General features: G+C 49.0%; 6 protein-coding genes across 6 annotated transcripts; 3 read left to right on the forward strand and 3 right to left on the reverse strand.

The window, feature by feature from the left end:
• Positions 1-63: 63 nt before the first annotated feature.
• N7481_004723 (translation initiation factor eIF2 subunit alpha) lies at positions 64-1,196 on the reverse strand (the record flags this gene model as incomplete). The annotated part of the gene is made up of 5 exons (XM_057263942.1): positions 64-270; positions 326-533; positions 609-816; positions 885-1,047; positions 1,119-1,196. 5 exons carry the CDS (start codon positions 1,194-1,196, stop codon positions 64-66), a joined length of 864 nt encoding a protein of 287 aa, XP_057125603.1.
• Positions 1,197-1,984: 788 nt separating this feature from the next.
• On the forward strand, positions 1,985-4,492 carry N7481_004724 (SulP family inorganic anion transporter; the record flags this gene model as incomplete). Its single annotated transcript, XM_057263943.1, has 5 exons — positions 1,985-2,203; positions 2,254-2,432; positions 2,522-3,148; positions 3,208-3,724; positions 3,794-4,492. 5 exons carry the CDS (start codon positions 1,985-1,987, stop codon positions 4,490-4,492), a joined length of 2,241 nt encoding a protein of 746 aa, XP_057125604.1.
• A 583-nt stretch (positions 4,493-5,075) lies between these two features.
• Positions 5,076-7,857, reverse strand: N7481_004725 (CENP-A-nucleosome distal centromere subunit CENP-L; the record flags this gene model as incomplete). Its single annotated transcript, XM_057263944.1, has 4 exons — positions 5,076-6,145; positions 6,533-7,083; positions 7,155-7,664; positions 7,742-7,857. 4 exons carry the CDS (start codon positions 7,855-7,857, stop codon positions 5,076-5,078), a joined length of 2,247 nt encoding a protein of 748 aa, XP_057125605.1.
• Positions 7,858-8,704: 847 nt separating this feature from the next.
• Positions 8,705-9,613, forward strand: N7481_004726 (oxidoreductase, short chain dehydrogenase/reductase family superfamily; the record flags this gene model as incomplete). The annotated part of the gene is made up of 3 exons (XM_057263945.1): positions 8,705-9,308; positions 9,378-9,474; positions 9,532-9,613. The coding sequence occupies 3 exons, from the start codon at positions 8,705-8,707 to the stop codon at positions 9,611-9,613; spliced, it is 783 nt and encodes a 260-aa protein (XP_057125606.1).
• A 59-nt stretch (positions 9,614-9,672) lies between these two features.
• N7481_004727 (GNAT family N-acetyltransferase) lies at positions 9,673-10,266 on the reverse strand (the record flags this gene model as incomplete). The annotated part of the gene is made up of 1 exon (XM_057263946.1): positions 9,673-10,266. The coding sequence occupies one exon, from the start codon at positions 10,264-10,266 to the stop codon at positions 9,673-9,675; it is 594 nt and encodes a 197-aa protein (XP_057125607.1).
• Positions 10,267-11,392: 1,126 nt separating this feature from the next.
• Positions 11,393-13,436, forward strand: N7481_004728 (flavin-containing monooxygenase; the record flags this gene model as incomplete). Its single annotated transcript, XM_057263947.1, has 4 exons — positions 11,393-11,701; positions 11,767-11,777; positions 11,835-12,087; positions 12,153-13,436. 4 exons carry the CDS (start codon positions 11,393-11,395, stop codon positions 13,434-13,436), a joined length of 1,857 nt encoding a protein of 618 aa, XP_057125608.1.
• Between the last annotated feature and the right edge of the window lie 31 nt (positions 13,437-13,467).

Here is a 13,467-nt window from a genome sequence, read left to right on the forward strand (position 1 = left end):
TTGCGTATCTCGTCAAGATCGATGTACGCTGGGCGCTCCGTGGTTCGCATTGTGGTTGGTCCATTACTCGTCATCGCCGCTCTCGGAGTCCTCGTCACCGCTGACCTCCTGGTTCTCCCGCTCACGCTTCTCCATGAGTTCAGCAAGAACCGCATCATCGTGCTCGGTGACGGCCTTGGGGGCCATCTTGATGGAGCAGTTACCGCCGGCAGCCTTGATGTTCGCAGCAATCCTCTCAATCGCGGCCCCCAGCATCTGGATACCGAGGGTCTTATCCAGACATTGGCTGGTCAGGACGTAGAGGGGGGGGAGCCACAAGTCTGACCTTGATCTGGTTCTCAGGGGTGTTGTCGGCCTCGGCGGTGCGCAGGGCGGTCTTGACGGCGTCGATTCCATCGTAGCCGAAGCAAGTGACCTCGACATCGGCACGGACCTTGGTGGGGTGGGGCGTGAGCTTCTTGCTAATGTAAAGTTGAAGCTCGTTCTTCACGGCCTCGCTGTGGAACTCGGTGTCTTTCCAGACATCGGGGTTACTGGTGGATTTCCGTCAGATATTGGCTGTCCCGCAAATTTTCATCTTTTTGGGGGCGGGGGTATAAACAACATACGTGATGGAGAGCTTGAAGGCGTCGTGGGAGTGGCCGTATTTGCGGTTCAAGGGCCATGCGATTTGCTGGTAGAGAGTCTCAAGAGGGGTCTGGGTCGCCTCGGCGACGTGGCGCATGATGGAGTGCACGGCCTTGCTCTTGTTGTATCGCTCCTCACACTTGATCACATCCTCGGGAGAGACACGACGTTTAGAAAGATCGATATATCCTGTCGACAGCTATGAGTCAGCTGGGGAGGTCTCCCTTTGTACCACCCTGGGGTATGATCCTTCTTACCCTTCTCCTTGTCGACACGGAGGACAATGACAACCTCGTTACGTCCGATACGGATGAGCTTTTGAATACTGCGAATACGTCTGCGCGAAAGTTCGGACAGCAGGATCATTCCGTCGATGTTATCGTATTCGAGAAGCTTCACGTATGCGCCCATCTCGGCAATCTAAACCAACCCAGAATTGTAAGTTCCAAATGATCAGGTAAAACACTCGCTACCACTGGAGCCGATCCTACCTGCTTGACATTGACCATGACATAGCTATCCACCTCAGGATACTTGTCCTCGTAGAACCGGCAGTTTGTTAACGACATTTTGGCGGGGTTGCGCGCTTTTTTTTTCAGCGGGGAAGATCGGGAGATAACGTGGACTGATGAGTCGGCAGTCCAAAGAAGATGAAGAGCTGGAACCTGAAAAGGAGGAACCGAGCGAATCGAAAAGGGGTGAGGAGGGTCTTGGGGGGGGTGAGGTCTTGATCGTGAAGCGGAAGCAGAGTCTCCTCTCAATTCGCTTTGTGCAGCGGCGGACCAAAACCCACAATTGGACACCACTGAGTGTCATGTGACTCTTTGATAACTGACAGCACGTGACTCACCGCCCTTGTGGACCCTCAAAGTGTGTCTGTCCCATTTGGGGAAGGCGCGAGGGTGTTGCACTAACAAAATCAACGAATCAAATCGGCAGGTGCGGCAGGTGCTTTTGGCTTCCTCCGATGCGATGCGCCTTTCCAAGAATTCAAGTTGGGACCAAATGAACTTCTTTTTTTTATTAGTCAAGCCAAGGCTACCTCCAACTTTTCATTTTTTCATTTTTTCCATTTTTTCCAATTATTCAACTATTCAACTTTCCAATTAATTTATTTGCCTCGGGACAAATACAAAGCCCACCATTGGTACAGCTACACCTAGCTACAGAACGTCCCCGCTCACCCTCTACCGCCCTTCCTACATGATAAAACTAGCTTGCTAGCTGGGTTCTCCCGATCTTCCCTCCTCAGCAACCCTTGCAGACGACTCTTATCCGCCTTCGATGCAGCTGACAGAGCACTGGTCCCGTTTGCCCTTAAATCAAGGTCGAGCTTGAATTGTTTCATCCCTAGAGCATGTCATCCGAATCGAGTCCACTCCTCCGGCAGGAGTCCGATGCTCGCCGTACTCTGCAGGAACGGATTGTCGACGTCTTCCGCCCCAATAGCCGTTCAAGATCCCCGGCGGGTTTTGAATCTGCTGGCCAGGGAATACACAGCACCCAAGGTCTCGGGATTACCAGCGATTCGCACGTCAGAGCTCGCCTTTTGGAATCGTACGATAGCTCGGACCCGGTGTGTGGTGAACGGCGGTGCAGTCATGGCACTTTCTCCCCCGACCAGAGGCATCTGATCGACAATCCTACCTGGGGACCGCCGGTGGTCAGTTTGGATACGGTGGTATCGGAAATTCTGGCACAGCCTCAGGTGGAGACGATCCGTTGGGGTCCCGCCCAGAGTCGGAGTATACGTCGCAGATGAAGTCGTCTACCTCGGCACTGTCTATGAATGAGCATAAAAAATTGTATGCGACCTGCCCTAGGCTTTCCTGAGCTGTTGTCACAGCCCACATCCAACTACATATGAAAATTGAACTAACCGGTCCTTATTTAGGTACATTTCCTACTATATCCCTTTCTTCAACTGGATTGGACAATACCGATGGGAATTCCTTCGCGGAGACCTCATAGCTGCTATTACCGTCTCCTCCATCTACATCCCGATGGCCTTGTCCTTGGCGTCCAATCTTGCCCACGCACCTCCCGTCAACGGACTGTATTCGTTCGTCATTCACCCTTTTGTTTATGCCATCCTGGGGAGTTGCCCTCTCTTGGTCATCGGCCCCGAAGCGGCCGGCTCGCTTCTCACTGGTGCCATTGTGAAGGCATGTGTTCTTAACAAGGACTCCGACGACAATGGGGCCGAGCACGCTATTGTGATTGGAATATCGACAGCGATGAGCGGTGCTATGATTCTATTGGCAGGATTGACCCGACTAGGATTTTTGGACAATGTCCTTAGTCGGCCTTTTCTTCGCGGGTTTATCACAGCTATTGGTTTTGTGATCTTCGTAGACCAATTGATCCCTGAATTGGGCCTTGCAGAAATTGCAAAAGATGCGGGAGTCAGCCATGGTACTTCAGTTAACAAGCTGTCATTCATTGTGCGTCACGGCAGAGAGTGCCATGCGCTCACGGCGATTGTCTCCCTGGTTAGCTTTTCTGTCATCATGATATTCCGGTTCGTCAAATGCATACCCCAACCTGTCTTTTTCGTCGATGCTAACCTTTTTTCTCAAGAACGTTGAAAAAGTGGATGATGCCACGATTCCCCAAAGTGATTTACTTCCCAGACAGATTCATAGTCGTTGTGTTGTCGGCGATTCTTGCCTGGAGTTTGGACTGGGAATCAAAAGGACTCGAACTTCTTGGACAAACCGAAAGCTCTGGCAGCTTGTTCGAATTCAACTGGCCATTCCGCTTTGAGCATATGGATCACATTCGCACAGCAATGAGCAAAACATTCATTATCACCCTCCTCGGCTTTTTCGAGTCATCGGTTGCGGCTAAGGGCCTGGGTGATAGCCAGCCCGATGGGATCCAAGGTATGCACATGAGCGCCAACAGAGAAATGGTGGCCCTTGGTGTTGCGAACTTTATTGGTGGCTGTTTCATGGCTCTACCTGCCTTTGGCGGGTATGGTCGAAGCAAGGTCAATGTTCAAACTGGAGCACGCTCCCCGATGAGTAGTATCTTCATCAGTATCATCACTCTGGTGGCAATTCTTGTGCTTCTACCTTATCTCTACTATCTTCCGGTTCGTCAAGTTTCCATAACCCCCGCCGAGGCATCTACCTAGAGTCATGTACTAATCCACACAAAACAGAAAGCCGTTCTCTGCTCCATGATCTCAGTTGTGGCTTATTCCCTTGTAGAAGAATGCCCCCACGATCTAATTTTCTTCTTCCGTCTTCGAGGATGGACAGAACTGACCCTGATGCTCCTTATCTTCACCACAACAATCTTCTATTCCCTTGAATTAGGCATGGCTTTCGGCATTGGCCTCTCTGTCGTCATCCTCATTCGACACGCGACCAAGCCTCGGATCCAAATTCTGGGCAAGATTCCCGGGCCCGCAGCCCGCTTCGAAAATGCTGAGCTGCATCCCGATAATGTGGAGCTCATCGAGGGAGCTCTCATTGTCAAGATTCCCGAACCTCTCACTTTTGCCAACACGGGCGATCTCAAGAACCGTCTTCGTCGCCTGGAGTTGTATGGTTCCAGCCGGGCGCACCCTGCTCTGCCACGCATGCGTGCGCCGGAACATAACAAAAACATAATTTTTGATGTGCACGGCGTGACAAGCATCGATGGGTCTGGAACTCAGGTACTGTACGAGATCGTCCAATCATACAGGGATAAGGGTGTTCGAGTCTTCTTCAGTCGAGTACCCAACGACAGTGTGTTCCTCATGTTCGAACGGAGTGGCATCGTTGAACAATGCGGCGGTTTGACACACTTTGTGCCCCAAGTCGATGAAGCTCTTCAAATGGCAGAGACTGAAAATCGGACGGACATCATCTAGAGCCCTTGGAAATGGCTTCATCTCAGTGTCAATCTTGACAAAGCAAGATTTATCTCATGATCTATTGCTTCTCTGCACATAAATACATATATATGGATCTTATTAACTGTTGCTAATTGAGCCTGATCTTTTATTGAGCGACAAGCAAAATTCATTATCATTTAATAGCGTGAAGGTATTTATTTCAATACCCCTGGAAATCCATTGCAGTGCATGTATTCATCTGCTAGGTATATTGTAGCCTGGAGAAGGCCCGGTTCCCATAATCCTGGATGAATCGAGGTCGCCTGCCCTCATTTCTTAACGAAGGCAACTTGTTGGCGGCCAAACAAGGATTGGCCACTTCCCACCCCTGGGCCTTATGGAACTTGAATGTAGGCTGCCAAATTGAAGGGGGACATCTGCATGCCCTTTGGGTCGATTCCCTAATCGCATGATGCCATTTGGATTTGACAGTTATCTCTTTCTGCCACTGCGATCGGTATGCATTCTTAAAGCTGGCGTAGCGCTGGATAACCTTGGTCTTCATTGCCTCTCGAAGTCTGCTGCCCGTAGTGTTGTAATTTACTCCCCGGTGGGATATTCATGTCGCCGCTTGGTCCCCAATGACAGCCTTGCGAATCGTCGCCTGGAGCAACATTTCACATGCCTGTTGAGCAGGTGATATCCCTTCGTCATCATCGACCTGGTTGGCGACAGTCAACTTCATCCGCCCATCAATACCCAAGGCGAAAGCAGCACACGCAACTTTCGATAGCCGGACATGTCGTTCAGCCCCATGGCTCTGAGCCGAGCCATCCAGATCTAATTTCATTGCGAGATGCGTTTCCAAATAAGAGCTCAGATTTGGAATGAAAGGGCTGCGGAGCTTCTGTTTGAGAGTGCGGCCCTTTGATTCCGCGCTATCTACACTCAAGAATTGCTTCAGCGAGGTTCGAGAAATATTGACGTTTAGAGAGCGTAGCGCTGGTGCAATCGATTGTGAGAAGGCAAGGGTGAGTTGGAGGTCTTTGACAACTTCTTCAACAGTGTCATCATTCGTAGTAGTCCGTGAGCCTGTACCCCGCAGACTCTCTATGAAAGACTCCATTCCAGAGCACAGAAAACTCGATGGCAGATGAAGGGTTGAACAGTAGGTGTCGAAATTAGCCGATAAGAATGAGAGAAAGGTCTGTCGCAGAGCACTTGGGAATTTCGTCAAAAGCAATGGGAGTGAAGTCGTGCCCTCGCGATGACCATCTGAGCGGGATTCCGCGTCTGCCTCTGGCCCTGCAAGTAAAGCAGCTTTATATGTGGTATTTTCATATTCCAGCGTGATCAGAATCCCCGGAAAAGTGGCGTGTCCGTTGGACTGGGGCTCTGTGGAGATTGGAAGCCACTGGCAGTTTTTGAGCGCGCCTGCTTTTGACAGCACATCGTTTTCTGCTGTGGTTGCGTTCGCATGTAGACCAGCGAGCACGTCGCCTGTCAGTTGGTCGCGTAATCGCGTCGCATAGACTTTTAATGCGGTTGGGTTGTTCAGGAGGGTCTCGCAGTCTTTTCCGTGGTGGAGGGGGGGAAAGACGGTGCAGAGTCCACGATGTATTGAATAGCTGGGCTGGGGATGCTTGCGCCATGGCTGGAGAGTTTTCCAATTGGGAATTAATATTGGCGCTGTTCACATGGTTCAAGTTGTTGCTGTGAAGTGAGGTGCCAGTGGACCAACTTGAACTTGAAGGTGATTGATTGCCCGTCGCGCAACGCGCCCACACCGATGCAAACCAAACAAACTTCCCAGAATGGCAACATTGACAGCATGTAGATCGACAGCAGTAAATATGGGACCCTCGGAATAAGATAAAGCGACAACAAAAGTCTAGACTTTTAGAAATGCAATTTCGTATATTCTTTGCTTATTGTTCGTAAATAGAGGAAAATGTGGGAAATTCTAGGTATATATGCCTTCAACGCCGGAACGCTTGAAATCAATGTATCATGCTCTCCATCCCTCTCCTGGCTGACAATCAGCACAGCCAAATAATATTGGAATAGAATTCCAACACCAAGCAACTTCAATCTCGTGAGGAAGTGCTTGTCTAGAGGCCAGCTCCGTCCGGGCCGCATCGAACCAGAGCTCTCTGACCGAGGTGTGGATATTTTGGTCTGAAGACCGACCGAAGATAACCGAGTTCATATGATCTTTCCTATGCGCCGTCATATCATGATGGAAGTTATACATGAATTCCTTCCGTTGCATGCGCTGATTGCCCCCGTCACCAATCTCAGCGGAAAAGAATTCGACAATGCGCCCGAACGGCGCTACCGTGAGCAGCGAGCTGATCCATGAATCGTCTATCTCAGTCTCTGACCCCATCGTGTACCGGATGTAAGAAACTAGCAGATGCATGCAATGATGGGTCGCAAGCAGGGCTGTTGTATTTGTGAAGGGGGGATTTTGGAGTATCCGCGTTTGGATGTCGTGGTACATCTGCTGGCGCGTGCGAAGGGTGATAGGCACGGTGAGACGGCCGGCTTCGTATTCGCGGAGAAGCATGTTGGTATTCTCCCGTCTAGCAGACATGTACGACTCGAGGTAGTACAAGATGTAGTACCTGGCAGGGGTTGAGTTAGTTCGATTGGTTCAGAGCTTATGCTTATGCTTGGACCCTGGACTCTCACTTACATTATTGGCGCCAGATGGAACCATATGCTAACTTTCCCTCGCTTCATCAGGGCAGTCCGCTCTGTTTTCTTTGAGGGAAAAGAGGTTCTCAAGAAAATTGGATCGGTTTGGACGAACCGGTCCATGATGCGGTCTGCGAGATAGTAGCAAAGCTTTGAAGATTGCTTCTGTCTTTGCCGAAGGCCGTTCAGGTACCGAAATGTATAAAGATGGCCCCCTCTAGCACTCTTCGATGGAGGGAAAAGGTCGGATAGCAAGAGCACATCGTCTTCCGGATTGCGGGTATAGGTTCGCTCGTGGTCGATTGGCGAGGGGAGAGTTCCATGACGGCGCTGGCGGAGGTATTGCCGTACAATCTCGTGTTCGTGTCTTGTGAGGAGCTCATTGAAGGGCCTGCAGACGAGTCTCAGCGGGAGATAATCGGCAGTCCCGCAGTAACCAAAGATTTGGATTTGAATCTCGACTGGGAGGCCCCACGGGGAAGGGATGGGAGGATCGGCATGGGTCAAGCTGTGAGTGAGGAAGAAGGAAAGTTAAAAACGAGCTATTTATCAAAATGCGCATAGGGAAAGGCCGAAACAACTCACCCCAGAGAAGAGGAGGACCCCGGCAGGTCGCGAGATTGGACCTTGGCGCCCGCCTTTCTGCGGTTGATCGCAGCTCGAAACTTTTGCACGGGCAGAAGTTTAGAAAAACCAGTCATGCTGGGGCTCGGAACCACATCAGGTCCGGCGAAGACACCTGGAGGGAGTCGCGATTGTTAAAGACGAGCAAGCCACAGCTGGACGAGAGTCGACTTTGCCGCCCTTGGGGATTATGACTAAGCTGCCAGACACAGCCCTGGATCCGGTGAGGAGGAGAAGCAGCTCAGTCTTGAATTTTGAGATAGTTAATCCCTATTCCGTAATGGATGGATGTAGTATCCCCTCTCTCATGAGGCTGGAGCAGAAGAAACGCTGGTGTGGTGAAGATTGGTGGAGTCTGCAGAGCACTCGCCGAGCCGAGCCCAGAGCGCTCGATTAGTGAACTACTAGCACATCTATATTTATTTATAGGATAAATGGGTCAATATCGGGGCAGTGCGAGAAACCTTTCATAGAGTACTCTGAAGTAGGCCACCTAGTAAGCATACAATTGTAAACCATAGAGCCGTAGTTAACTAGTGGTTACAAGGGTTCTAGCCATGTTATGGGGATACTACCGAGTCACCTAGTGGAGATGGGAATGCGCCATGGAATATCCTCAGTGGATATCCATTTTATAGCAGTACTCCAGAGCGAGCTACTCCGAGTCGCTATGGTAGTATCACATATCTAAAAGGTGGTTAAGCGGAATATTTACTAACCTTGGAATACTTTAAGTTGTTCGCTGCTCGCGCAATCTCGCTGTTGCACGAATTACGTCATTTATATCAGCTCAGCACGCATTCCAAATAAGCACAAATAACCTGAATACTCTTTTCAAATTGGTTCAAGTTCTCTCTCCTTCAACCTCAAGACATCAGAACTCAACTCGATCCCCAACTTTTACCATTGCCAAATCCCTCTACCATGAGCAACAATATTCTCATTGTCGGCGCAACGCGCGGCCTGGGAGCATCTCTCGGAGCTCTATATTCCCGCAGGCCATCCCACCATGTGTTTGGCACCACGAGATCCTCTACGACACCCTCACATGATTCGGAAATTACTTGGTTGACGGAAATCGATGCATCCAAGCCAGACGTAGGCCAAAAGCTTGTTTCGCAGCTGCCGGCCTCGACTAAGATCTCGACTGCCATCATCTCGGCGGGGTACTTCGGCTTCGAGACCTTCGATAATCCCGATTGGGATAAACAAGTTCAAATGTATACGACCTCTGCCATTGGTCCGGTTTTCATGGTCCATCACCTCGTGAAAGCAGGACTACTCGGAGAAGGAAGTAAGGTAATTCTTGTCAGTAGCGAAGCGGGTAGCATCACTCTTCGTCATGAAAAAGAAGGTGGTGGAAATTTCGGCCATCATGCGAGCAAAGCTGCGTTAAATATGGTCGGGAAGCTGTTGAGTCTGGACCTGAAGCCAAAAGGTATAGCAGTTGGCCTGGTGCATCCAGGCTTCATGCGGACGGAGATGACCAAGAGCGTTGGATTTGACAAGTATTGGGATGCCGGTGGAGGTAAGTGACTCGCGTGCTGGCCATTGACTCAGTCGAAAAAGAACATCAAGCTAAGACTTTTCTCGTTAGCTGTGACACCCGACGAAGCGGCTCAATCACTCGCATCCTTTATCGCTGCCTTCGATATAAGCAAGACGGGTGAATTTTGGGCCCCCAGAGGACCAGCGTAAGCCTTCCCTTCTCCTTGGATGTCAAATAAGATACTGATAATAATGCTGAACAGAGATATCGGGACTGCCGAGGATGTTCTTGGAAAAGACCTATCAACCCCCCTTGCAACTGCCGTGGTAAATTATAGCGTGTGACATCCATGCATAGTTAATCTTTCTATTGATTTCTACATGGGATATGAATAATTGCTCTTTTATTCCAAAGCTGTAAAAGGATCTGGCTTGACCCCCGGTCGAGCACACATAAATACCAAGTCCTTCCCAATGTCCTTTCGCTCTTCGCGCCCCACAACCTTCATTGAGTCAAATATATCGGCATAAAACTCTTGCATCCGGTCATTGCTGGTGAGCAACATGTTGCGACGAAGGTGCGGCATGTTCTCCTTCGAAAAAACCTCCGACACACACTCGATAAGCCATCTTCCAAGTCCGTGTCCTTGGTATTCAGGCAAGACATAAACATCCGTCAAGTATCCAAATGTCACACCATCGGTAATCATACGGGCCAATCCGATCTGTTCTGTATTCTCTGCAGATGGGGGTTCGGGCTCATCCTGTGATTGCGCAGTAGGAATCTGTTGGTAGACTCCGAAGCTCATACAGCCGTAAAGCATTTGGCGGAGAACATCCTCATCGAAAGGTTTGGCCCAATAGAGGAATTCCCTTCCGTAGGCTTCGTTGACTGCTTTTACCGAGAGCAAATATTGGTCCGTCGAGATAAAGAATTTGCTGTTATCTCTTTTCCAGGTCCGCGGGGCAATCGATACCATTGGCGGGGTGAATGACATGGCGAGAGCGATGTAGAAAATGAAATGCGTACAAGGGATACTTCCAAGCAGACGGGAAGAATATCAGAATTGACACTTGTCAAGTCAGCCTAACAGGAGAAGATGGTTCAAGCTAGGCCGATGCGAAAGCGATCCCGAGTGAGTCATGAAAAGCCGAGATATCGCCGGTGCGTAATCACTGTACCACAAGGTTCGATAACCCCGCAACTTGATTTGAAGCTCATGAAAAATAGAAGTTGAAGGTGACAGCATAATATTTATTATATAATCTTTATTATATGGAAGGTATTGATTAAAATGACTTATTGGTCTAACCAACATGTCATTTTACAGATAGAATGAATATCATGTGACTGGAGAGAACCATCTTGATATATAGCAAATGTCGCGATTTATTTTCGAGACTGAATTTTAGTCTTGGATTTTGATGCGTAAGCTCAGATGGAACAGTTCAAGCCTTTTCGATGCTTCAGTGCCGTAGAGTATTTTGGAGATACATAGACACATCGCTTGTTAATCTGAAGGAGTGCTGCCTCTCGACTCAGCTTGGAAATGGCAATTTAAATCAATTAAAATGACAAGAGACTATGAAAGAGAACATTTAATATCTGCGATTGGAAATAAATAAATCCTTCTGGAAATACATTATGTACTGCATGGTTCTAAGGTTGCTTGTCAATAACTATGAGTCGGCCGAGAAACCCCGCATAGTACGGAGTATATAACATTGGCAAATATCACCAATCAAATATCAAGCGCATGTTTATCTAATTGCGGAATGATTCAAGAGGGTCCTGAATGGCGTTTAGAGTGGGGTGGATGGTGTTGACAAAGGGTACCCCAATCCCTGACGCCATCGTGGAAGCTGATGGTGTTAGCCGCGCCGAATCAGCCAGGTCAATGTGGTAGGGCGCCCACGATTCTGCTGGGCATATCTATTAATCATCTTACCAATGGATGAATTAAAAGTTGTAACCACTGACGTGTAAAATGTTCCGAATGGCGTGCAGGAGTTTGGGAGGGGCTCTCACATACATTAAAGATGGTAAACCCAAAGTAAACACATTTAGGCAAGACTGTTGGTACTTTCAAACCAAATAGGCCATCTCGAACACATTGTCAAGCCATGGCTTTGTTGGAAAATCCCGAGATTCTGACATTATCGTCGACCTCGAGGATTGATTCAAAGGTCGAGTCGATCAAAGGACCATCGGGCCTGGATGGGGTAAACCCGACAGTTACAATTAAAGATGATCTCGACTCGGAACATTCGGCGACACCGGAGTTCAAATTAGAGGAGCATCCCATCGATACACTTCGACCCGTAAAGGTGGGAATCATCGGAGCAGGTCTTACCGGAATCACTGCTGGCGTTCTTTTGCCGGAAAAGCTGCCAGGACTTGATCTGCGCATCTACGACAAAAATGCCGATGTGGTAAGTTGAATTATGATCATTGTTCTATTATGATTCTCAGGATAGACGACTAACTATATAATCAGGGAGGCACATGGTAAATCTTCTACCATTTGGCGCCATATGATAATAGTTATTGATTGTTCTATCATAGGTTCGAGAACACCTACCCCGGCGTCCGATGTGATATACCTGCCCACGCGTACCAATCCGGCTTCGAACCAAACACCGATTGGTCCGAAGAGTTTGCACAAGGTGCCGAAATCAGAGATTACTGGCAGGGGGTTGCGCGAAAGTATAATGTGTACCAGTATATTCGAGCTCAACAACAAGTACAAAGGGCAGAATGGCTGGAGGAAGAAGGTAAATGGAATGTTACCATTGCACATGTTGATGGTTCAGAAAAGGTAGCCTAAATTCACCGAGAGAAGGGAGAAAAGAAATTCCAGCTGACCAGCTTATTTCTTTCCAGGTATACGAGGAAAAATTAGACATTCTCATCAACGCGATAGGCCACTTCAATGCCTGGAAGCTTCCTGATTATGAGGGAATCAAAGAGTATAAAGGAGCGCTTTTCCACGCCTCTAATTGGGATCATTCTATTGACTTGAATGGGAAACGAATCGCCCTGATTGGAAACGGTGCTTCTGGATTGCAAGTTCTTCCCTCAATTCAACCACTAGCAAACCATGTCGACCACTACGCGCGCAATCCTACTTGGATCGCCGACTCATTTAGCAGTGGAAACGCAGGAGTCCGTCGACTGCAGCCAAATATAATCCCGGAATCTCTGCGGGAAACATTCAAAGATCCCCAAGTTTATCTGGAGTACCGTACCGGTGTTGAGAAGGGATTTTTCCAGCGATTCGGCGCCATTTTCAAAGACACTCCCGAAAACCGGGAATTACGAGAGAAATGGACGGAAATTATGCTGCATCGCGTCTCACAGAAACCAGAGCTAGGCGAGCAGATTCTCCCAGACTTCCCACCAAACTGTCGTCGTCCAACTCCTGGCCCGGGATACCTGGAGGCCCTCACAAAAGAGAACGTCAGTTATATCCGCCCGCGGATTCAACATTTCACGGCGACGGGGATAGTCACTGAAGACGGAGTCGAGAGACCTGCAGATATTACCATCTGTGCGACGGGTGCGAATGTCGACCATGCGCCCCCGTTTTCTATCATTGCGAATGGAATTGATCTGAAATATGCGTGGAAGAAAGATGGACAGTTCGGATTCCCGTACTGTTATCTTGGATTTGCGACTCCAGGATTTCCCAATCTGCTCTGGATTGGCGGACCGTACGCCTCAGGACACAGTGGAACTGTGCCAAACAGCATGGAGAATCAAATCACTTACGTCGCAAAGGTGATACGAAAGATTCGCAGCCAGGGAATCAAATCTATTGCTCCTTCGATACAGGCGACCGACGACTTTGTCGAGTACTGCGACCAGTTCTACCCGCGCACTGTTTGGTCGGAGAATTGCAGTTCTTGGTATAATGGTGGTCAACCTGGTGGTCGAATTCATGGGTTATTCCCTGGAAGTGCTTCTCATGCGAATTACATTCGTCGAGATCCTCGTTGGGAGGACTGGGAGTACACATACGTTAACCAGAGTGGGAATCGGTTTGCTTATTTCGGAAATGGCTGGACCTCTAGGGAGTTGGATCCTAGTGCCAACCTGACACCCCATTTAAAAGTCCCGGAGGAGATCAATTTGAAAACTCATCTGGAGGGTTGGTGGGATGTGTAAATAAACAGGTAGTACAAGTTCAATGCATCAA

This window comes from Penicillium waksmanii (genome assembly GCF_028829765.1).
Source record: "Penicillium waksmanii strain IBT 27052 chromosome Unknown utg000004l:1.0-5674109.0:1.0-5678898.0, whole genome shotgun sequence".
NCBI lineage: Eukaryota > Fungi > Ascomycota > Eurotiomycetes > Eurotiales > Aspergillaceae > Penicillium > Penicillium waksmanii.